The sequence below is a fragment of the Ochotona princeps genome, chromosome 2 (genome assembly GCF_030435755.1).
Source record: "Ochotona princeps isolate mOchPri1 chromosome 2, mOchPri1.hap1, whole genome shotgun sequence".
NCBI classification, from domain to species: domain Eukaryota; kingdom Metazoa; phylum Chordata; class Mammalia; order Lagomorpha; family Ochotonidae; genus Ochotona; species Ochotona princeps.
Genome location: NC_080833.1, coordinates 23,640,129 through 23,666,246, shown reverse-complemented (window position 1 = coordinate 23,666,246; position 26,118 = coordinate 23,640,129). Strand labels below are relative to the sequence as shown.

At 44.6% G+C, this 26,118-nt stretch overlaps 1 protein-coding gene across 3 annotated transcripts in view; it reads right to left on the bottom strand.

Moving 5' to 3' along the window:
* ZBTB8A (zinc finger and BTB domain containing 8A) overlaps positions 1–26,118 on the bottom strand; it is a 61,451-nt gene that overhangs the window by 10,624 nt on the left and 24,709 nt on the right. For all 3 annotated transcript variants that reach the window (XM_004591614.2, XM_058678361.1, XM_058678364.1), the window contains one exon: positions 3,514–4,337. In XM_004591614.2, the coding sequence (XP_004591671.2) occupies positions 3,514–4,336 (823 nt within the window). In that variant the 5' untranslated portion in view covers position 4,337. The remainder of the gene's footprint in view (positions 1–3,513; positions 4,338–26,118) is intronic.

Sequence of the window (26,118 nt, the reverse complement as noted above, 5' to 3'; positions counted from 1 at the left end):
TTGTGGTTTTAAAATGTAACGAGGGGCCTTGTGCTGTAAAGCAGCAGGGCACCTGCACCCAGGTGGGAGATCCAGAAGAAGCTCCTGGCTTCTCAGGCCAAGCTCTGGCTGTTGCAGCCATTCGGGGAGTGAACCAGCTGATGGAAGATCTCCGTGTCTTCCTTGGCAACTCTACTTTTCAAATAAAAATACATAAATCTTTAAAAAAAATACCAAGGATTTCTCATTTTTGCTGTGATTTCTGTCTATCTTGGTCAGGCGCAGAGCTCACCAGGACTCAAGCAGGATCTAGACCACGACATGACTTCATACGGCTTCAGTTTTTTCAGGTCTCCCACATGGATAACAGGGGCCCAAACAAATGGGTCACCTCTGATCCTTTTTCCAGGACTTTAGCACGGAGCTGTATTAGAAATGGAGTGAATGGGACTTGACTGGCACTCATACAGGATGCCAGTGTCAAAGTGGCATCTTAACCTGCCATGCCAGTGGTCCTGACAGCAATTATTCTTTATTTATTTTAAAATGTTCATTCATTTTTGTTGGAAAGGCAGATTTACAGAAAGATGGAGAGACACAGGGCCAGGCACGATAGCCTAATGGCTATAGTCCTTGCCTTGAATGCACCGGGATCCCATATGGGATCCAGTTCTAATTCCGGCGCCCCACTTCCCATCCATCTCCCTGCTTGTGGCCTGGGAAAGCAGTCGAGGGTGGCCCAAAGCCTTAGGACCCTGCACCTGCGTGGGAGACCCAGAAGAGCTCCTGGCTCCTGGCTTCGGATTGGCTCAGCTCCAGCTGTTGCGGCTGCTTGGGGAGTGAAACATCAGAGAGAGGATTTTCCTCTGTCTCTCCTCCTCTCTGTATATCTGCCTTTCCAATAAAAATAAATAAATCTTAAAAAAAGAGAGATGGAGAGACACAGAAAGATCTTTCAACTACTATTCACTCCCCAAATGGCTACAATACTCCCACGTGCATGCAGGATCCCAAGGACTTATACTTGGAGCATCTTCTACTCTTTTCCCAGGCTACAAGTAGGGAGCTTGATGGGGACTGGAATAGCTGGGACATGAACCAGAGCCCATATGGGATGCTGGCACTTGCAAGGGCAGGATTAGCCAACTGAGCCATCGTACCAGGTCCACAAGCAATATTATTTTAAAATGATCAATCTATATCATCGTTATTTCACTACCATCATAAGTAAGACATCTTATCTCATACTGTTGCACACTGGTTCACTGTAGAATCACAGAATCAGTGTTAGAGATTGTTTATTACATTTTTCAGGTTCTATATTTCTCAATAAACATTCTCCTTTAAGGAATACTTACAAAACTAAGATGCAAATACATGTGTTTTACATTGGACCATTTAGGAAAGAGCTCTAAACTCTTATGAGTATCCAATTACCCACATGTAGAAGTTTGGAAAATCATGGATCTTGAGCTTCAGTACTCTATTATTATTATTATTATTATTATTATTATTATTATTATTATAGATTTATTTATTTTTATTGCAAAATCAAATTTACAGAGAGAAGGAGAGACAGAAAGAAAGATCTTCCATTCACTGGTTTATTCTCCAAGTGGCCGCAGGCTTTGGGCTGTCCTCACCTGCTTTCCCAGGTTACAAGCAGGGAGCTGGAAGGGAAGTGGAGCAGGCAGGATATGAACCAGCGCCTATATGGGATCCTGGTGCATGCAAGGTGAGGACTTTAGCCACTAGAATACTGCGCCAGACCCAGACCCAGTACTCTGCTATTTTGACTGTTGTTACATTTACCTATTGTTGTTTTTAATTTAGATTCCCCAGAAACAGGAGGAGGCAATAGAAAATTTGGAAAGAATGATCATACCCACTTTTCCCTAACTCTCAATCTTTCCTACCCTGATCAACTAAGTAAACATCATCAAAAATAAAACAAAAAAATCACAAAAGTTTAAGTTCAAGTTTTATGAAATAAAACTTACTACGAAAGAAGAAATTAAAAAAAAAGTCGCCACTGTGTTGGTGCACTGTGTTGGTACACTGTGTTGGTGCACTGTGTTGGTGCACTGTGTTGGCGCACTGTGTTGGCGCACTGTGTTGGCGCACTGTGTTGGCGCACTGTGTTGGCGCACTGTGTTGGCGCACTGTGTTGGTGCACTGTGTTGGTACACTGTGTTGGTGCACTGTGTTGGTACACTGTGTTGGTGCACTGTGTTGGTGCACTGTGTTGGTACACGGTGTTGGTACACGGTGTTGGTACACGGTGTTGGTACACGGTGTTGGTACACTGTGTTGGTGCACTGTGTTGGTGCACTGTGTTGGTACACTGTGTTGGTACACTGTGTTGGTGCACTGTGTTGGTACACTGTGTTGGTACACGGTGTTGGTACACGGTGTTGGTACACGGTGTTGGTGCACTGTGTTGGTACACTGTGTTGGTACACTGTGTTGGTACACTGTGTTGGTACACGGTGTTGGTGCACTGTGTTGGTACACTGTGTTGGTGCACTGTGTTGGTGCACTGTGTTGGTACACTGTGTTGGTGCACTGTGTTGGTGCACTGTGTTGGTACACTGTGTTGGTGCACAGGTTGTTTAAGTTGCCGCCTGCAATGCTGACATTCCATATCAGTGCTGGCTCAAGTCCCAGTTGATCCACTTGCTCTTTTTTTAAAAGATCTGTTTATTTTTTATTTAAAAGACACATTTTGCAGGGAAAGATGGAGACAGAGAGAGAGAGAGATCTTCTATTCAGTAGTTCACTCCCCAAATGACAGCAGCGGTCAGAGCTGCAGTGATTCAGAGGTGGGAGCCAGGAATTTCTTCCGGGTCTTCCACATGGCTACAGGGTCCCAAGGACTTAATCCATTCTCTGTTGCTTTCTGAGGCTACAAGCAGGAAGCTGGATGGGAAACAGAGCAGCTGGGACACAAATCAGGAAAAAAGATGGGATGCCAGTGCCACAGGACACAGGAGTAGCTTGATGTGCCACCATGCCCAGCTGATCCACTTTTGATCCAGCTACCTGCTAATGTGCCTGGAAATCAGCAGAGGATGGCCCAAGTTCATGGGTCCCTGTACCCATGTGGGAAACCCAGAAGAAAATTCTGGCTCCTGGCTTTGACCTGGCCATTGTGGCCATTTGTGGAGTGGATGGAAAATCATGCTCTGCCTCTTCTTTGCAATTCTGCCTTTCAAATAAATAAAATAAAATAAAATAAAATAAAATAAAATAAAATAAAATAAAATAAAATAAAATAAAATAAAATAAATCTTTTTAAAAAATTACGTGGTTCAATTGCTGATAATATCTAAATTTGAGAGTATTTTGAGCCAGAATTGATTTTATGGCTACTTAAAAAGTTCATGGAAAGTATATACCTGAAACAGCTATGCATGGATTTTCAATTACTTTTCAATTAGCTATCTTCTAATTCCATTTTGCCACAACCTTTTCAAAAACCACTGTGGAGAAGTATGGAACCTGGTTGAGAGGTATTAGGCTCTTTTTGGGTACCTGAAAAACTCCTGGATATGACATCAGATCCTTGACCGTACTGATAGCCAACAGGAGTAGTATCCAGTTCAGCATCAATTGGTGCTTGTTCTTCTGACTGGGAAACATGACTGGCAGAATCGGAGGTCTGGGTTTCTCGTTTGCTTGACTTAAAATGAGCAACGTCAGAGGGCTGTGACAGTCGCAAATGCTTGCTCTTTTTAACGGCATCTTTCCTTTGTTCGTGCTTGGTCAATGGTGGCTGAGTATTCCTTTGGGATACTGGGTGGTAATTATACTGACTCCAAGGTTTTCCACCTACCACACCTGCTGCTTGCTCTGGGCTTAGATGAGTGTGTGGAGAACTGCTTCCTTCTTGCCAGCCACTGCTATAGAAAGAGGACCGCTCTGTACCATTGGAATGCGCATCTTTATCTGAGAGGCTGAAATAGCGATCTTTTTCCTTCTCACTGATGTCCAGGGAAGATTTAATAAAAGTCTTGCACACACTAATGACGTCAGTCATCTGAAGGAAGCTGGCGGCTGACATCACCTCTATGACGTTCTGCCCCGTAAGAGACAATCTGCCCGAATAGACGAAGTCCAGGATGACCGTGAAAGTGTCTGGGGAGAAGGCCTGGAAGGTGGCGGTGGTTGGCTGGCTCGTCTCCTTGGAGTTCTGAGAAAGCAGCATCTTGAAATAGCCGCTACTGGCAAACAGCACGTTGCGATGGGCTTTGAAGACCTTCCCTTCCACGAGGATATTGCAGTCGCAAAACACATCCTGTCTGCGCTGCTCATTCAGCTGCTGCAGGAGGTGAGACTGGTGTGATGAGATCTCCATCCTGAAAAGGGAAAGACACAGGTTTTACCAGAGGCAGAATCAACGCTTGCCTAAGGAGCGAACGAGGTTCCACGACAATTATGATTCTCACCCTTGTCCAGGGGCCATCGCCTTAGAGCTCTGTGTATTATTCTTGCAGGAAAACACAGTCCCCAGGACACATTAGGCAGCAGGTTTCATGATGCTATTTAATGCCATGTTGTAGGAAACAGTCAGCAAGCCTCACTGAGCATCTTCAACCAATCAGGCCTGCCATTTGTTTGAACTGAAAACTTTTGACTCTTACTTTCACGTAGTTTAAGCTAGAGGGGCTATTAGGCCTTACACCAGCATTCATATCAAGTTATGACGACAGCAGCTAAGTGAGAAAAAGGGTAGGAAAGAGTAAATTAGTTCAGACTGGGATGGAGATAGTTAGAGGATAGCTCTCTGAAACGTAACATTTAAGCTGAAACCTCGAAGGTGAGCAGGAATTAGCAGGTGAACAGTGAGGCTCTGGGGGCGTCGCAGTGGATTCCTGGTTCTAGCAAAATGAGGGTATAGATGATACAGAAACTCTCCTGGCACAGCATCCCTAGAGATGCTGGGAAACTAGAGCCAAAATTTAAAATGTATGGTTGGACTCGCAAGGAAAACCAGGAAACCCCAAGATGTCAGTGGAAAGGGAGCTGAGCTGGAACAGCCAGCACAGGCACGTGGCCGGGGATGGTGCTGAGCAGATTTTCATCCACAGCAAACCCCAGGCTACGAGGACGGGAGCTGGAAGCCATTAGGGAATGAAACTTTAGGGAAAAGGGATTTTTACCTTGCTTGTTCACACCCAAAAAAGGAAGAAAGTTTGTCTTTGCAGGCCCTTGCGTGGGAAGACAGTCCACGGAAGACGTTCAAATCCAAGACTGTGTCTTATGAGATGGCAGAGTTCAAATTTATTTTATCTACCTGCCCACACTGTAAATCTAACACAGAAATTCATTCTGGACTGCTGGTACTCCTAGGATACCTTGCAGAGTAGATGTAAAACTGCCCACTGGGGATGGTATGTTCTTGGAATCCAAAACAGGCAGGAAAGAAGCTATGGCTATCCTGCATTCAAAAGCATTCTCCTCTTTATACAAAGTGGATTGCTTCCAATGTCACACAAACATGACGCCTAATATATACTGTCTTAAAACAAAACAAAACTTCCCCCTTTTTTTTAAAATGTGTCTGTGGCTACTGCTCTCTCTGCTCCTTTATATAGAATTTATAGACAGTTTTGCTTTGTGCTTTCTATATACTGTCTTGATCATCAAAATCATTCCTTCAAAAGTTATTAGTAGGGGCCCGGCGCCATGGCCTAGCGGCTAAAGTCCTCGCCTTGAACGCGCTGGGATCCCATATGGGCGCCGGTTCTAATCCCGGCAGCTCCACTTCCCATCCAGCTCCCTGCTTGTGGCCTGGGAAAGCAGTTCGAGGACGACCCAATGCTTTGGGGCCCTGTACCCATGTGGGAGACCCAGAAGAGGTTCCTGGTTCCCAGCTTCGGATCGGCGCAGCACCGGCCGTTGCGGCTCACATGGGGAGTAAATCATCGAACGGAGGATCTTCCTCTCTGTCTCTCCTCCTCTCTGTATATCTAACTTTGTAATAAAATAAATAAATCTTTTTTTAAAAAAGTTATTAGTAACACCCATGTTGTCAAAGCCAGTGGTCTTTTTTTTTTTTAAGATTTATTTATTTATTTTTTTATTGGCAAGGCAGCTTTACAAAGAAAAGGAGAGATGAAAAGATCTTCCAACCACTAGTTCGCTCCCCAAATGGCCACAATAGCCAGAGCTGAGCTGACCGGAAGCCAGGAACCAGGAGTTTCCTTCAGGTCTCCTATGCAAGTGCAGGGTATCAAGGACTTGAGCAATCCTATGCCACTTTTCCAGGCCATATGCAGCGAGCTGGATTGGAGGTGGACAGATGGGACATGAACTGGTGCCCACATGGGATGCAGGTGGTTGGAGGTGGAGGATTAGCCAGCTGGGCCATTGTGCCAGCCCTGCTGCCAATGGCCATTTCTGTGTCCTCATTTTATTGACACAGTTAACTGCTTTCTTCACTGGACTTCCAGGCCACCAACCCTTTGTGGTTTTCCTCCTATCTCACTGGCCACTCCCTCTCTGTTTCTTAGACTGGCTTTTTTCCATTGTGCTAATCCCTCAGTGTTGGAATGCCCCAAGCCTCTGATTCCCAATGGGAGTGATAAAAAAGACTGTTGTGCATCCTACCCAGTCTCATTATTTTGTTTTGAAACATTTATTTACCTGAGAGTCAGAGTGAGAGAGAGAAAGGGTCTTCCATCCACTGATTCACTACCCAGATGGTTCTAATAGTGAGGGCCAGTCCAGGTCAAAGCAAGAAGCAGGAACTCCAGTCCTGATCTCCTACACGGCTGGCAGGGGTCTAAGCACTTGGGCCGTCTTTTGCTGCCTTTCCTGTGCATTAGCAGGGATCTGGAGTGGAAGGAGAACAGCCAGGACAAAAACCAGCATCTATAAGGGATATTACTGTTGCAAGTGGTGGTTTTACAAGTCTTGACGTGTCGTGACCATGATTCAGTGCACTGCTTGCTCACTATGATATTGTTAGCTAATACTGCAGAACTAACGACAAAAACAGTGCCGTGCAATAATCAGCATTTATTTAGCTCACATGCCCGGGGATGGCCTGAATTAGGATGGACTTGTCAGGGCAGCTCTGGTTAAATCTTGCCGGAGCCCACTCGGCATACCTAAGCGTCAGCTAATTTAGACTGGACATAGGGCGGTTTGTCTGAGGTCATTGTGTTATATATGTCTCCCAACTTTCTCCAGCATCAGCTGTCTAGCTGGACAATTTCTTCCAGTGACAATGATAAAAGTGCAAAAGACCAAGTGGAAATTTGCATATATGAGATTTTATTCAGCTTAGGCTTAGAATTGGCGCATGGTCGTGTCTACCATGGTCTACAAATAAAAAAAAAAACAGTCAAATCTAAAACCAAAGGAAGGGGAAACATGTTCTTTCCATTTAACAGTGGTGACTTTTCTTATTGACACATAGGAATCCTTCAATATCTTAGTTATTAATCCTTTGTAACTTAACTGCCTTGCAAATAATTTCTCCCAATCTGTACTTTGCTTTTTTTTTAAAAAAAGATTTACTTTATTTTATTTTATTGGAAAGTCAGATATACAGAGGAGGAAAGGCAGAGAGGAAGATCCTCCATCTGCTGATTCACTCCCCAAGCCAAGTTAAGGGCCTGGTATGATGACTTAGTGGCTAAATCCTAAATCCTCACCTTGTATGCAGTGGGATCCATTATGGGTGCTAGTTTGTGTCCTGGCTGGTCCACGTCCCATCCAGCACCCTGCTGAAGGCTTGGAAAAGCAGCAGAGGATGGCCCAAAGCCTTGGGACCCTGCACCTGCGTGTAGGAGACCTGGAAGAAGCTCCTGGCTCCTGGTTTTGAATTAGCTCAGCACCAGTTGTTGCGGCTGCTGGGGAGGGAACCAGTGTATCTCTCTGTATTTCCTTTTCTGTAAATATGTCTTTCCAATAAAAATAAATAAATATTGAGAGAGAAAGGAAGGGATGGAGGTAGGGAGAGAGGTAGGGAGGGAGGGAGGGAGGAAGTAAGGAAAGAAAGAAATGTAAAAAGGCACACTGCAGGAGCAGGTGCAATGGCGTAACAGGCTAAATATCCCCTACAGTGCTGGTATCCCATATGGATGCCAGTTTGAATCCCAACTGCTTCATTTCTGATCCGGCGCCCTGTTATTGTGCCTGGGAACGCCGTGGAAGATGAACCAAGTCATTGGGCCTTAAACTCACATGGAAGGCCTGGAGAAGCTCCTGGCTCCTGGATTAGGAGCAGCCCAGTTTCGGCTGTTACAGTCATTTGGAGAATGAACCAGTGGATGGAAGATCTCTGTGTCTTTCTTTCTCTCTCTGTAACTTTGCCTGTCACAGCGCTGGCCCCTATTTCACCTATTTCTTTCTTTTTTTCTTTTTTTTAAGATTTATTCATTTTTATTACAAAGTCAGATATACAGAGAGGAGAGACAGAGAGGAAGATCCTCCGTCCGGTGATTCACTCCCCAAGTAAGCCACAACGGCCGGTGCTGTGCCGATCCAAAGCCAGGAACCTGGAAACTCCTCCAGGTCTCCCACACGGGTGCAGGGCCCCAAAGCATTGGGTCGTCCTCGAACTGCTTTCCCAGGTCACAAGCAGGGAGCTGGATGGGAAGTGGAGCTGCCGGGATTAGAACCAGTGCCCAAATGGGATCCCGGCGTTCTCAAAGTGAGGACCTTAGCCGCTAGGCCATGGCGCCGGGCCCTATTTCACCTATTTCTACATAGCATTTCTTGTGTTTGTCCTAACACATAGGCTTAGGACCACCTACAAAATGTAGAACAAACATGATAGTAAGTATTAGTGGCTAAATAGAAACCCTGATAAAATTTCAGGAAAGCAGTGGAGGATAGCCTAAATTCTTGGGCCCTAAACCACATGAGAGACCTGGAAGAAGCTCTGGGCTCCTGGCTCAGCCAGACACAGCTCTGGTTATTGCAGTCATTTGAGAAATTAACCAGTAGATGGAAGATTTCTCTCATTCTTTCTGCCTTTCCCTCTCTACAACTCACCTTAAAATAAATTTTAAAATCTTTGAAAAACATTTCACAATGAAGAATGATATTTAGGGGTTGGCCTAGTGGTGCCTGTTATAGTGGCATTCAATCTGAGCATTGGTTTGAGTCCCAGCTGTTCCACTTCTGATCCAGCTCCCTGCCAATGTGCCTGAGAAAGTAGGCTTTGCACCTGATTCCAGCCTCCGACTGAGACACAACATGGGTGGCAGCAGGTGGTGGCTCCCATAGAGTTGAGACCCTGTCACCTACACGGACTGAGTTCCTGGTTCCGGCTTTTGAATAGAACAATTCCTGCCACTGCAAGGATTTGGGGAGCTCTGTCTGACACTTTGCCTTTCAAAGAAATATAATTTTCAAAAAAAATTAAAGAATGGACACTAGCATGGTGGTATAGCAAGCTAATACTCTGCCTGCTGAGCTGGCAGCCCATGTGGGTACCAGTTCGAGTCCTGGCTGCTCCATGTTCCACCCAGCTCTTTTCTTATGGCCTGGACAAGCAATAGAAGATAGATTAAGTCCTTGGGCCTCTGTACCCACGTGGTAGACCCAGAAGAAGCTCCTGCCTCCCGGCACTGGATCAGCTCAGCTCTGGCTGTTGCAACCATTTGGAGTAAACCAGTACGTGCATGATCTCTCTCTCTGTCTCCCTCTGCTCCATAATTATTTCAAGTAAAATAAATAAAACTTACAAAAAATTAAAGAATATTTAGTGTGAATTTGATTGGTAGCTTTGTGTTTCCAATTTGGTAAATAACTGTCAATCAAAAATAAGTGCTAAATTTTCTACATGTTTATTCTGTGTTTCCATAGTTTGAATATGGTTTACTCCCTCACTCCCAGACTTGTGCAGGAGATTAGTCCCCAGAGTGACATGGTAATGGCATTAAGAGGGTAGAAACCTAAGCTGACTACATTGTGTGGAGTGGTCTCTCCTATATCTTCACATTATCCTCTTACAAGAACAACTGTCAAATGGATAAAGGAGCACCCCATCCCAGTATGATCTCATTTTAAGTAATTACACATAAACTACTATAGATCAGGACTTCAATATATCTTGGTGGCAGGGGAAATTCAATCCATAATAATAGGTCAAAATGGCGTATTCTTGGAGCATATGTTTGCCATAGCACTTACAGTCACTACTTGGGACACTCATATCTTATGCCTTGTTAAAGTTCCACTCCTGTGAGGCAGCAAATAGCAGTGCAAGTGTTGAGCCCCTGTAATTCACATGGTGGAGTTTCTGGCTCCTGGCTTCAGCTGTTCTAGGTTCAGCTGCTATGGGCATTTGGGGAATAAAACAGGAGATGGAAGATCTCCTTCCTGATGCTTTTCCAGGTCCCGTAGTAGGACGCTGGACCAGAGGTAAAGGAGTTAGACTTAAACTGGCAGTCCAAAATAGGATGTGTTCAATATAGGATATCTCAGGTTGTGGCCTAAAACTGCTGTACCACAATACCCCCCCCTTTTTTTTTTAAGGCAGAGAGATAGGGAGAGAAAGATCTGCCATTTGCTGGTTCACTTCCCAAATGCCCATCACAGCTGGGGTTGGCCCAAGCTGAAGCCAAGAACCCAGAAATCAGTCTGGGTTTTCCACATGGGTAAAGGGACCCAGTACTTACATTATCACTGACTGCCTCCCAGCTGTATTAGCAGAAAGCCAGATCACAAGAAGAGAAGCCAGGACTGGAACCAGGCACTTCGATATCAGATGTAGGCATCCCAACAAGCATCTTAACCACTGTGCCTTTCTCTCTCTCTCTCTCTCTCTCTCTCTCTCTCTCTCTCTCTCACACACACACACACACACACACACACACAATCTATGTACTTTTTATAAAAGCTTTATTTATTTGAAAGGCATAGGAAGAGGGAGAGGCAGAGGTTGAGACAGAAAGCAAAGTCAAAATTGATTTCAATCCCTCCTTCATTCCTCAAATAGCAGCAACAGCTGGGATGGGGCCACAGATGTGAAGACGGAAGCTTGGGGCTGTTGTTGATGTCCCTTCCCCAGGAGGAGGGCGTCTACAAGATAAGACCAATGCAAAGGAAAGCAATGCCAAGAGATAACCCAGATCCTACTGATGGCATTTTGCTCCCTAGAGCAAAATTACTTTAAAAATTACTTTTTCTTCCTATGAAGTGCCAGATGGGAATTATTTTAGGCTCACTGGGCCATAAGACTCTTTCATCATTATACAACTCAATCTTCGTGTCACTCCACTTTGCCACTGTGGGGCAACAGCAGGCATAGACTACATACAAAGGAATGCACTTGACTGTCTTCTTGAAAAACTTTCTTTTCTTTCTATTAATATAAGACCTAAGTTTGTAATTGGAGTAGATTAATCATTGACATGATTTTTTTTGTTACGATTTATTTTTATTGGAAGGGCAGATTTACAAAGTGAAGGAGAGAGAGAGAGAAAGATCTTTCATCCACTGATTCATTCCCCAAGTAGCCGCAATGGCTGGAGCTGAACCGATCCAAAGCCAGGAGCTTTTTCTGGGTCTCCCACATGGGTGCAGGGTCCCAAATCTTTGGGCATCCTCTATTGCTTTCCCAGGTCACAAGTAGGGAGCTGGAAGGGCAGTGAGGCAGTCGGGATACGAACTGGTGCCCATATGGGATCCCGGGCACGCAAGGTGAGGACTTTAGCCACTAGGCTACTGCACCTGGCCCAAAGCTTTGTTTTCAAAACAAGTACACGTTACTCTTTACCATCCCAAGTCCTAGACCCAACCACACCATAATCTGTATCTGTCCTTGTATCTTTCAGTTACTTGAGCCAATAAATGCTCTATTGCTTAAGCCAGTTACAGTTGATTTTGTTTTTGCTTATAACCAGCGAATCCTGATGGAGAGATACAGTCATTTCTGAAGAGTCTAGATTTGGGGGACTTATTTTTATCTATCACTGCAATTTTTCTTGAAAATCTAACTCTGAAAGCACATCCAAGTCATTGTCAGTTCTTTTCCTGCCATCAAATGCTGCATAATCATTTTAATTCCACTCTTAAAAGCTTAGTAAAATGTTAATTCTGTAAGGGAAAGCACGGCCCTTTTTCTAGTTTCAGTTGCAAAGACAATTTGTTTCCCTATGCAATTTGCACAAGTTGAAAGTGAGCATAGGTACTGTTGACATCTCAAACACTAGTCCCTGTGTGTGAATTCTTTCAACAGGCCCCTAATTGGAGCTGACGGTGAGTGGGAAGGTCACATTAGATGTAGAGTGGAACATTATCTTCTCCTGACTGGCAGATGAGCGGTGGGAGCAGCTCCTGGGCAGGTGCCTGAAGGAAGGCCTGAGAGCTGTGCACAGTAACTCCATGAGCAGACCATGTCAAAGGGCAGCCGCAAGTCCTCTTCCCTGATGTGAAGTACCTCCACGCTGGCAGATGAATTCTTAGGGTTATACTCTTTGGTTTTGAAAGGGCAGATACGATTTCAAGATAGGACGAAGAGTTCAAGGAGCTTAAGGGAAATTGGCAAGTAGCACACACAGAGAACCACAACTGGATAACACATGGACAGCAGGGAGGAGAGCAAGATCCACCAAGGATGACTTCAATGCTCATGGGTGCTGGCATAACAGCGTCATTTATGGCCTGAAAGCAGCCTGGGAGAGGAACTGACATCTGGAATTTAGTTTTGGACAGGTGGCATGTATGCTTCCTGCTGTTCATTCAAGAGGAGAGAAACCATATACAGCTGGATTCATGAGTGCAGTGGGAAAGCAGTCCAGGCTGGGAGTTGTCAGCATCAGGACTAAGCCTGAGGTTACATGCGATCACCAGCGAACGTAGGAGATCCCAGAGAAGCCTCTGGCACTGTCACACTGGAAGGTCATGGAGCTGAGGAAGAGCAAGCCAAGGTACTCGAGAGGAGAGCCAGAAAGAGAAAGAAGAAACAGTGTTTCAGGGAAGAGGGGCTCATCAATTGCACATGTTTCCATAAAAGGAGGACTAGCGGCTGGCTACTGTTTTATCACTCTGTGTGAGTGTGTGTGTCCAACATGTTATGTGTAAAGGCAGGTTTGGGGACCACTGGTAGAATGGGTGAACAGAAATCACAGCAAGTACATATAACTCTTTTCCAAGAGTTTTTCTTTGAAGGTAAAGGGAACATTGATAAGGCGGTTATAACAGACAGTGGGGGTCGAGAGTGAAAAACTTAAATAAGAGGTTCTTTTTCCCTGTTTATTTTTTCCATGCTTTTTTGCTTGTTTGGAAAAAATAAACAAACAAATTGCCAGATAAAGTAGGAAGGGATGACCCAGACAACACAATTAAGATGGTAAGTCAGGGGCAGGCATTTGGTGCCATGGACAACATGCTGCTTGGGACCCCAGCATCCCCTATCAGTGTGTCTGCGAGAATGTCCCAGCTCCACCAGGGACTGCAGCTTCCTGCAGCTGCACCCCGCCCCCGCCCCCCCGCCCGAGGCGGCAGGTGATAGCTCAAGGAGTGGGGTTGCTGTCACCCACGTGGAAACTCAGACCGGATTCTCAGCTCCTGGCTTCAGCCTGACCCATCCCAGGTGTTTTGGGAAATGAACTAAGGGATGGATGTGTTTCAAGTAAATAAATAACTAACGTTTTATAAATGGTAAGTTATCATTAGAGAGAATTGGTGAAGGTGAGGGAAGAGGTACCTTCTTTGTAACAGAAGAAGCATGTACAGATGGCTTTCATAGGTTCATAAAATACCAGTATTGGGAGAAATGTGTAATTACAGCAGTAAACATGAAAATGTGCATCTCCCTTTCAATCTACTGATCTATTCCTTTCACTTAAACCACAAGATTAAAGCATTTCAGCACAAGCTAAATTTGAACCATAGTAGGCACTCCATGAATTGGCAGTGGGTTTCTATTGGTAACTATTTCATTGGCAGAGGAGGGTGAGTGGCAGTTGGGAGAAATTGTCCTCTGGCTTTCATCTACCCAGCTGTGGCAGAACAAGTTTACTGCTTGTCCCCGTAGCAAAGCATAGGCCTGATTAGTAAGGCATGTGCTTTTGATGTCTGTACTGATTATTGGTCTTTGGTTGCTAGGCCCCACAATTGCCTTCTTTCTTTTTTTTTTTTTAAAGATTTATTTTATTTTTATTACAAAGTCAGATATACTGAGAGGAGGAGAGATAGAGAGGAAGTGGAGCTGCCGGGATTAGAACCAGCGGCCATATGGGATCAAGGCGAGGACCTTGGCCACTAGGCCACGCTGCCGAGCCCGCCTTCTTTCTTTTTAAAGATTTATTTCTTTTTATTGGAAAGGCAGAGAGAGGTCTTCCATCTATTGGCTCACTTCACAATGGCCAAAGCTCAGCTGATCCAAAGTTGGGAACCAGGAGCTTCTTCTGGGTTTCCCATGTGGGCGCAGGGTCCCAAGACTTTGGGCCATCCTCTACTGCTTGCCCAGGCTATTGGATGGGAAGTGGAGCAGCCAGAACATGAAGCAGCACTTATAGGGAATGCCAGCACCATAGGGTAGAGGATTAACTTGCTACACCACCACACTGGCCCCACAACTGCCTTCTTACAGTCTAGTCTGCTCTGTTCAGATGGGGCAGGGAGCCTGCACATTATGGCTCTCAGGCTCTGTCGTCAACTGGCTTCCATAGGATATGCCCGTAGGTCTTTGGTGGGCCATGTGAAGAACAGAGGAAAAGGGAAATTTCCTGTTTCTAGCTCTGCCAGTGGCTGCAGCAGCAGCAGACCACTGTGGGCTACAGCAGTTCTGCAGGTGTGGGATCCTCGGTGGCTCCAGTTCTGATCCAGCTGGCACCTTTCTGGCAGACTCAAGCCTGATGGTGTCTCCAGTAGGGCAGCAGTAGGTAGAGGCTCATGCAGCTTCATGGGGCAGCAGCAGCTTGTGATCTCTGAATTAGCATTTCCTCCTTTCATTTCATCCCACCAGCCCCTGCCCACCTTTTTGCTCTTTTAGGACTTGCTACACTTTGCTACTCCTGTAGTAAATTATTTATGCCTGCAATGGCGCCTGTTTTCTGGATAGGATTTTTACTGTGTAATTTGGGCAAGAAGAAAAGATCCTAGGACACAGGATTTGGGGGCTTGGTTCTTTGACTTGTCTGGACTGGAAATCTCACTGCCAGTGGAAAACAGAATGGTAATCTGCAACACCACGCGGTGGCATTGTGACGTCTCTTTAGGAGGAGGTTTTACTGAAAGCAGGGCTATGGGAGACCAACTGGCTGCTGCATTTCACCACAGCAGCAGTAACAGTGACTACAAAGCCTCTGGGGAGGTTAGTTGTTTCTGGCTGTACTGAGCATTCTTACGAAGGAAGACAGCCAAGCTGTAGGATCTAAACTTTCAGCTCAAGTCACCAACAGGGAAGAGAACTTTCAACAGTGGCCCGGAAGGAGACTCTGTGTGAACCCACAGGGTAGATACAGCTAAAAGGTACTCAGACGTAATAGTGAGTTTTGCAAAATGACAACAGTGTTGATTCTGTATCCTGACCAAGTTGCTTATGTGATGAGCAATGACCATGAAGGACAGGCAACCAGAGGTCTGGAATGGGAACATTTGAAAAGAGACGATCCAAGAAACTTGAACTATTAAATTCCTTTTCTTGTCCAAGGATTTGACCCTTCCCTTCCTTTCTATTAATGATTTACTTATTTATTTGAAAGGTAGAGTTAGAGAGAGAGAAGGAGAGAAACACAAAGAGAGATCCTCCATCCACTGGCTCAGGTCCTCAAATGGCTGCAAGGACAGGAGCCAGGAGCTTTCTAAGGGGCTTTCATGTGCATAATGAAGCCCGAGTACCTGGGCTTTTCCAGTCACATGTTCAGGGAACTGGACACCCATATGAGATGGTAGGGTTGCAGGTGGCCTCTTAACCAGTGATGCCACAACACTGGCCCCTTGTCTTCCCTTGTTTGACACCTCTATAATAACTCAGCTGAAACAACTACCCTGTAGATGGCTGCCTATTTTCCTCCAAGCATACCTCACCACCCTACATTGCCACCTGACTACAACTAGAACACAGCACAGCACAGCCTGGCATGGTCCACACCCTGTCCTAGCTCTCGTGTGTGCCAATGGGTGCTGCAGCCCGGCCCCACCCAGTCTTCTCCTAGCCCCAGTGTCAGATGGGTTCCTGTCAGTTGAGTTCTGTGGTCCAGGCTGGCTCGGCCTGTCACCACCTCAGCCCTCCATGGCAGTTGCACAGAGGTAAGCCCATAATTCCCCTACAGAATCTGTCCCCAGATCTAGTTTTCTCACATTCTGGTGGGTACTATAGCCCAGCCAAATATAGTCCACCCCCTGCTCCAACACTCACGGTGGCTACTATGCCTAGCCCAGCCAGACATGCCCCCTACCACTCCAGATCCAGCTTTTATAAGTGCCAGTGGGCAACAGGGGATGCTATTTGGCCCGACCCAGGTCTTCCATTTGGGAGGATGCCTTGTCCTGACCCAGACATGCCCTCCAGCTTCCCCCCTCTAAATCACTCCATCTTAGCTCCCTTGCCTACCTGTAAGCACAGTTGGCCTGATCTGTAGAAGACCCCAGAAGTAATTCCTTCCCTGTCAAACAAACCCTCACTTCAATATGTGCCCAGACCCATTTCCCAGGCAATTCCTAACCCCCTCACCTGAGGGCTGGGGTGGCATGCTCCAGCCTAGAGTTCCCCCACTTTTCCAATTATCTTTAAAAAAGTAAAAGAACAAGGAACTATCCTGGCATATTGCATAGTTAACACAAATTTGGCCCAGAATTCCAGCCAGCTACTGGCTGCTTTTCCCAGCAGTGTAACACATGCCTAGGTACAAGGCAACCTAGGCAGTTGCCTATGGCTGGGGTATAAGTTGTCTTTAAATTCTATTTTCCTTAAACTTATGTGAAGTACCCTCAGATGATGCTTCTTTATTTCATAGCTAGAACATTCAATTATAGAAATCCACAGATGAAAAAGATGGTGCCTATCACTTTTGCATGGAATTAAAAGACAAATTTATATCGATGCAAAAATGTGGCAATCCATGCACAGTTTTACATAATGCCCACTCCCAAGAATTTTCTGAAAATCGCTCATTACTCAGCTTTCACACTGAACAGTTTGGGCTAGTTTTATCTTCTGCCTACACTATTTTTAAAAAGGGCTTATGTATGTATTTGAAAGAGTGAACGGAAAGGTGGCAAGGGGACAAAGAGAAAGCAAGAGAAAAAGAGAAAGAATGGGGAAAGAGAGATTTATCCACTGGCTTATTCTCCAAATGGCTGCTCACACTCCTTCCCTTTCCTTGCCTCAGCACAAGATTCCTCTTGTTCTGGAAACTTCCACAGTTTATTTAAGAGCCAGAATGAAGGTTCGTCCCTCGGCCTCCACATCACCCGTACTTGGGAAGGGCACATGACTCAGGCTGGTCAACTGGAGTCCTTTCTGGAGTTATCAGAGATGCTAGAGAATAAGGGTCTTCCGTGAGAGTGTGGGCCTTACGAGTCACATCCACCACAATTGCAAAGTTATCTTCAACAAGAGAGAAAGCCCACATGGGAATGAGGCGAACACAGAAGAAAACCTCATGAAACTATGTAGAAAGAGGTTTCATGACATTTTAGCTCCGGGCTCCAAAATGGCTTAAAGCCAGTTTACTTTGGAATTTTAGTTCAATGAGCTAATACAGTTTCCTTTTCTGCTTAAATTTAAGTCGGATTTTCTTTACTTGTGAGCAAGAGTTACTTATTCCTAATTTGTGACACTATTGAGGGTGCAACTAAAGCTTATTCAAGAATACTGTATTTAGTAAGAATACATTTTTATAAGAGGGAAAATTAATGAATCAGTGCAATTAAGGTTACAATGCCACTGAACAAATCTGAATGCTGTTACCCTGTGAGTCTGCCCCTCCTCCCAAGGCCTGGCATCAAGTTTCTTTCAACTATGCTCATTCAACGTTGTGAGTCATTTCTTCCCAGGATACAATGACATTTATGATACTTTTCATGATGTCAGAAGTTTTCCACTCATCTCTAATTTTCTGAAGGCGTTTCTGCAGCTCACTCCACTGCAAAAAAAAAAAATCCACCTTCATATCAAGGTAATATCATCGAGTGCAGTAATTTTAGGCTTAACCCTCGCACACCTGTGTTAATTCATGCAGGTCAGAATCATTCAGTAGACCATGAACCAACAGCAGAAAGCGATACTGTAGTCTCAAAATAGGAAGAAACCCATGAGGCCTCTTCAAATTAGGAACACAGAATTGGCCAAGCCTGATTGTGCAGCGGCTCACTGCCCTGAAGTGGCTGAACAGTTTTTCTCATAAGACACTAACTGCAGTTCAGTACTACATCAAGTTTCTAAATCTGAGCATCTGTTGATATGAGGAGCACTACAATACATGAGTGCCCAAGGACATCTGTTCATAATGAAGTTTCTTCATGGTTTAATGTGGTTCAGGTTCCAGCTAATCAAGGGCTTCAATATTCCAAACCTCTTGGAAATTATGGTATTAAAAAGACTGAGTACCCTGGAATTCACATGACAGATGAGGACTCCCACATGTTCACAGTGCACCCAGAAATGCAACTTTTGCTGAGTCCTTGGACCAGCTCTGGATGCAGACAAACCAGGGCTACTGTGTTAACAGAGGCGGAACACAGTCAGGTGTATGTCAGACCAGTGCAGAAACAAGACATCTGGGAATATGGCTAGAGAAGCAGCAAATCAATAGCCAATTTTGTTCCATCATAGCTTGTCAGTTAAAACCTAATCATCCTTCAGTTCTCGTTCAAAACAAGGCAGTTGGGTCAGGGTTTTACCTTTTTTTGGAGATCGATTTACAGGGCCAATGTTGAGGCTGTTCCCTGTAACACCAGCATCCCCGGACTTGAACTGTCACCACCCACGTTTGATGTTAGTATTGTAGGAGGCAGCTGAATCCACTGTGCCACAGCGCCCCCGCCCCTCTCCTCCATTTTTAAGGTTTACATTGGCTTGAGAGGCAGAGTTACTGGTTCATACCTCAAATGCCAGTAATAGCCAGTGCAGGAGTAGGCTGCTTCCCAATCGCTTCCTGGGAGCTGAGGACTCAGTCCCAGGTTCCTCTGGGAGCCATCATTTGGTGTCTCCTAGGGTGCACAGTAGCAAGAAGCTGGATGTAGTAGACAAGAGACAAACCCAGGGGCTCAGATAGGACACGTTGCTGTCTTGGTCATTGTTTATGCTATTAGGCCACACAGCTGCCCCTACACTTCCTTGATTTTAAAATAATTCAGGTAGGGGGCAAGAAGGGACTGACATTGTGGTATAGCAAGTGAAGCAACCGATGACATCTCACATGGGTGGTAGGTTCAAGACCCAGCTGTTCCACTTCCCATTAAGCTCCCCATTCACATGTCTGGGAAAGCAGCTGAAGATGTTCCAAGTGTTTGGGACCCCGCAACCCATGTGAGACCTGGAAGAAACTTCTGGCTCCTGGCTTCTGCCTGGCCCAGCCCTGGCAACTGTAGCCATCTGGGTAGTGAAACAGCAGATGGAAGACCTTTCTCTCTCTTTCTCCCTCCGCTTCCCATAATCCTGCTTTTCAAATAAATATAAAAATCTTTAAAAGATACAAAAATTGTGCAAAAACCCTTTTGCACACAAATCTTTGAGGATTTGCGAGGTAACTAGGTCCCTAGAAGTGGCCTTGCTATGAGGGTACTGACAGATTACCATCCCAGAACATTCTAGCAATTTATATCTACCACTACCATTTGATACTACCTTTTCCCCCAACACTTTCCCCCAACATTTCCATTAATACTGCATAACTTCTCTTTTCCTTATCTTCATAAAAAGACACCAAATTGACAAAAAAAAAATGAAAGATACCAGGGAATACCAATACTATTGTTGAACATTATGCTGATAACTAAATAGGAAGCATGAATATTGCAAAGTATGAATGTTATTATTATTGCAAGTGATACAGTATACATTTAAAATGCAAAAGTAAAATTACGAAACTATTCATCTGAAATCCTGGGGATTTTGCCATGGTAGATGAGCTTGTAGCAGAGTCGGCCTGCTTCCTCACACAGTGACAAAACACAGGAAGGACTCCCATGAAGGAAGGCCTACTGTCACTTTGGGTTTTTGCATTGGGTGAAGGGAAGGGAAATCAAATTGGATTGAGGAAAAATTAATGTTCAGGAAGCACAAGGGGCCTGGATGTTGTGGGCCAAGCTCCACAGAGGAGGCAACTATGAGGGTACGGTGATATTGACATCTGCGCAGCAGCCTGCCAGAGCCTGTACCAAACACCAGCGTGAGTGTGTGTTTTTACAGGATAGAACTCCTGATGCTCCACTTCGGATCCAGCACCCTGCTAATGTGCCTGAGAAAGCAATAGGGGATGGCTCAAATGCTTGGGGTCCTGCCAGCCACATGTGAGGCCTAGATGGAGTTTCAGGTTCCTGGCTTCAGCCTGGCCCAGCCCTTGCTGTGTGGCCATCTGGGTAGAGAGTTAACAGATAGAAGATCTCTAAACCTTTCTGTCCCTCTCAGCTTCAGGCTCCTGGCTTCGGATCAGCTCAGCTCTAGCAGTTATGGCCATTTGGAGAATGATCTGTCTGTCTGTCCGTCTGTCTCCTTTCTGTAACCCTGCCTTTCAAGATTTTTTTTAAAAAATCTGTTCTTTGCAGAACAAGAGGATAAGAGGAAGTCTATATCCTAGTTCCAGACACATCCAGAAAACTCCCAAGTGCTTTTGCCACAGAAGCAGTGGATATGCCAGCAAGGATCGTCAGTATGGGCACCAAGGACCATATCCTACTGCCAAGGAGATCACAGGGAATTCGAATGCCCTCGCAGGCCCGTGTGGGACTGAAGCAACCCAGAACCTTCCACACAGGGTCTGATGACATTAGAACAACAGACAGGAGCCCAGGGAGGTTCTCAAAGATAGAAAAATTGTAAATTTCCTTCTGGACTCAGGAGAGGAACTTTCTCTGGTCCTTACTTAGTTCCAACTTTGGCAATGACCAGAGAGGATTAGCTCAGATAGACAGAGAGAGACTAATATAGAAAGATTTGAACAGACAGGAAAAAGTCAGCTGGCCTATAATTACTCAGCCTGTACCTTACTGGTCAGGCTCCCGACCTAGCCTTTCCTAGAACTCACTAGGTAGGATAGAGAGTTCATTTATTCCTCAGTAGCTAAGATGCTGGAGATTTCTCTGTGCACTTGCCTAAGACTGTTCCACTCCTCAATTGTTAATATATAGCTTGTTAGAATTATAAATCTGTTTTGATTATCCTAAAATGCAGAGTTCTGTAAAATCTCACTTGAATACTATAAATTGCTAAATATAATCATTAAAAAAAGAAAGTAATAGCACTCATCAAAGCAAAAGGCAAATGTGAAGATCATCCCAGTAAAATAACAACAGAAATCTAAATCAAACAATGAAAAACCCTAAAATGACAGGGCCAAAATGCCACCTATTCATATTAACCCTGAATGTAAATGGCTTAAACTCATCAATCCAATGGCATAAATTAGTAACTGGATTAAAAATACAAAACCCATCTATCTGTTGCCTATAGCAGACATATCGCACCAACAAAGATCAACAGAAACTATATCTCATGATACATATCTCACTATATCTTTGATGTTTTTGTTTTTATTTTCATTTCTTTTTTTTTTTTTTAAAGACTTTTTTTTTATTATTATTGGAAAGCCGGATACACAGAGAGGAGGAGAGACAGAGAGGAAGATCTTCCATCCGTTGTTTCACTCCCCAAGTGAGCCGCAACGGGCCGGTGCTGTGCCGATCCGATGCCGGGAACCAGGAACCTCTTCCGGGTCTCCCAGGCGGGTGCAGGGTCCCAATACATTGGGCCGTCCTCGAACTGCTTTCCCAGGCCACAAGCAGGGAGCTGGATGGGAAGTGGAGCTGCCGGGATTAGAACTGGCGCCCATATGGGATCCCGGGGCTTTCAAGGCGAGGACTTCAGCCGCTAGGCCATGCCGCCGGGCCCTATTTTCATTTCTTCAAAGCAGTTTTTTCTCATTAATTTCTTCACTGACTCATAGGTCATACCATGTCTTCAAGAAGGTTCTTGATATTCTTCTTCATTGTTTCAGTTACATATTAGTCACTCAGTTGCATGTTATCTAACTTCATTGTAAATTTCTGTTTTTCTTCCTATTGTTGATTTTGTATTGTGGCTTTTCATTTACGGATTTAAGGGGATGTATAGTAACTGTGTAATGGAGACTATCGTATCCAGATGTGAGGATACAATGAAGTATGCATCTCTACTTCCAGATTGAAGATGGACTCCCAATGAAGCTGTTAACTATATCTTAACAATAGGATTCTGGACTCTGCCATTATCCATGCCTGCAATGAGGGATATGATTGTTTATAAGAACTATACTACTGTATTAATATAGGGGAAATCAGTGGGGTGGGGGAAGGATTCTTGGGGACGGGGAAAGGGAAATCCCAAAACCTATGGAACTGTATCATAAAATAATAATAATAAAAACATCTGCTCTTTGAAAGAGAGAGGGAAAAAATCATTAAGGAAACAAAACGGTAAGTCACTAACTAGAATAAAATATTTGTAATTCACACATCTGACTAAAGACTTACAGAATGCAAGAGCCTAAAACAACTTAATACTAGGACAAACAACCCATAGGCCAGTGATTTGAATAGACAAGACCCAAAAGAAGGTAACATGCAAAGCACATCAAGAAATGTTTCAAATCATTAGTCATCAGGGCAATGCAAATTCAAACTGTAATGAGATGCCACATATACCCATCACGATGGGTCAGACTATAAAGACTGACATTATCCGGCATGGCCAAGGATCTGGAACTCTTATTCATTGCCGGTGGGGATGTCAGATATAACAATCACCTTGAAAACTTTATAGCAGTTCAAACAAAGTTAAACCAACTCTATACTACCTTGTAAATCTCCTGGGTAAACAACAGAAATGAAAATATACATCTACAGAAAGACTTGTACAAGAATTTTCATTTGCAGCCTCCAAATGGAAAGGAAATGTCCACGAACTGTCGAACAGATATGTTGTAGTACATCCATGCCATCTTACAATAATGAGTAATAACAAGAAACGAGCCTATGATACACACAATGGCGCAAATGAGTCACAAAAGCATTAGGTTCAATGAACAAGCCAGACCCAACAGACAACCAACGGAGGTTCCAGTGAGGGCATTCCAGCACAGCCAAACAAATCTGTCATGACAAAACTAGCCTAGTAATTGCCTCAGGCTGGGGGTACGATAGCAGTGGTTTTCTACACAAACATTTCTGTAGGAAAGGCATGAAGGAAATTCAGGGTGATAGAAATATTGTAGATTTTACTTATGGTGATTGATACACATGAGTATTATGTCAGAGCAATCATCCATTTAAAATGGATATTTTGTATAAAAATTATACATTAATAAAGTCAACTAAATAACATTTGAATAAACTACTGTATTAGCCTCTTAAAACTGCTTTTTAGAGGTATCTGTAAAAGTGAATAGCTTATTTTATATGTGTGTGTATATGCACACGTGCACACACACATACATATATATATATGTATATATATATATATATATATTTTTTTTTTTTTTTTGAGAGAGAGAGAGACAGAAGAGATCTTGCCTGCTGGTTCTCTCATGAAACACCCACAAGTTGGAAGCTGGGAACTCAATTCCAGGTCTCCCACGTAGAGGACAGGAACCTAACTACTCACTGTATAATCTGCTGCCTTCCATTGTCTTCCTCAGCAGGAAATTAGAGACAAGCCAACTTCCTGTATTTAGCTCAAGTACTCTAATATAACATGCAGCGGTTCCAACCAGAAACCCAATTGCTAGGCCAAATACCTCCTCTAGTCTAACCAGACAGTTCTCCACAGAACCTCGTATGGCTTCCATCTAAGATATCCCAAGTCTATACCCCAGGTCCAAACAGGCTGCACAATCTCCCCAAGATCTCTACCACTTTCAAGGACTTTGATGCTTCCCAAGATGCAAATTCACTTCTGTGTTTGGAACATTACCCATGAGTCAAAGATTTTCACATAATCTCTACTGTCACTTTACTTGGGGTTTACTTGGTAAAATTCTGTTTATTTATTTGAAAAGCAGAGTGATACAGATCTTTTTCATCTACTGGTTCACTTCCCAAATAGCTGCCAATAGCCAGCTTTGGGCCAGGCCAAAAGCAGGAGTCAGGAACTTCACTGGGTCTCCTAAGTGGTGGCAGGGGACCAAGTACATGGGTCATCTTCTGCCTCCTCTCCAGCTGCACTAGCAGCAAACTGGATGGAAAACAAACAGCCAGGCTTTGCATTCATATTCTGCTTAAAGTGCTGTGCCACAACCCCAGCCTAACATAAGCTTTTTTTCTTTCTGTTAAAGATTTATTTATGTATTTATTTGGAAGAATTACAGAGAAAAGAGAGAGACACAGAGAGATTTTTCCATCCACTGATTCATTCCCCAGGTAGTCTTAATGGCCAGGGCTGGACCAAACTGAAACCAAGAGCCAGGAGCTTCATCTGGTCTTCCCTCATGTGGGTGGCAGGGGCCGAAACACATGGGCCAATCTCTGTTGCTTTTCCTAGGCCATTAGCAGGGAGCAGTGGCCAGTTCAGGAAGCAGCACCTATACGGGATGCTGGCATTGCAGGCAGTGCCTTTACCTGCTGTTTCGCAACACCAGCTCCTGATAACTTCATCTTTACTATGCGGAGTTTTAGTTGATCACTATAGCTCAAAACTGATTGTCAAGGAAACCCCCTCACGTAAGACACACCTGAGGAAACGGAGGTGAGGGGAAGAAACACAATAGTTGTCTTCCAACACTGGAGTGTGGGAGATCACCCCTGGATCTCTGCCTGCCTAGCCCATATGGGAGGCCATAGGCACATGGCACACTGTGCCCTTGGCTAACAGACCCCAACATGGCCTGTTCACTGGCATGCAATAAGAGCAAGGGGCAGCACCCTAGTCTCTCTTCCCTACTCTGCTAGGATTTCCTTTGTAAACAACTCTAGGAAGTCCAATGTTACATTCATCCTGCTTTTCAGCACATAACCAGCCTGCCCTGACATACAATTTCCTGTGCTTCCTGCCTTAGCCAGTCACAATGTTGTTGTACTGTCAGGACAGCCCTTTTGCCTGCCCCCTTTTCCTATATAAGCTTGTGACTTTTCTTGAATGAATGGACATTCTTTTTCTCTTTTTTTTTTTTTAAAAGATTTATTTATTTTATTACAAAGTCAGATATACAGAGAGGAGGAGAGACAGAGAGGAAGATCTTCCGTCCGATGATTCACTCCCCAAGTGAGCCGCAACGGGCCGAAGCGCGCCAATCCGATGCCGGGAACCAGGAACCTCTTCCAGGTCTCCCACGCGGGTGCAGGGTCCCAATGCATTGGGCCGTCCTCAACTGCTTTCCCAGGCCACAAGCAGGGAGCTGGATGGGAAGTGGAGCTGCCGGGATTAGAACCGGCGCCCATATGGGATCCCGGGGCTTTCAAGGCGAGGACTTTAGCCGCTAGGCCACGCCGCCGGGCCCTGAATGGACATTCTTTACCACCAGTTTGGCTCCAGCATCTCTGATGCAGAAGAGCATTGCTGCCTCACCCCTTGGTGGTCTCAGGGCCTGCTGGGCAGAAGACTCCCGAGACTGGAGGGCAGTCATGCAGAAGAAGAGCTGCATTTATTGTGTTAGGAGCTGGAGTGGACTCCTACCCTACACTGATCCCTAGAATATAATTCCAAAAAGGTTGAATGACTGTTTCTTACTCACCCTGGTGTCCCCAGCACAGGGCATTTTTGTGTACCATATGGGTGTACAATCCAAATTTGTTGAATGAATAAATATTCAATCTAGTTCAGATAAGTAAAATGGGACAACAAAATGAGACTAAAGAAAGATTTTAGTTCAGTAAAGAACTGGCTTTCTTTTGGTGGTGGTTGTTGTTGTTTTGTTTTTGTAAGATTTATTTATTTAATTGAAAGGCAGAGTTACAGGGGCATTGTGGCACAGCCGGTTAAGCCATGGCCCGTGTCCACATTCCTTATCAGAGCCTAGGCTCCAGACCCAACTG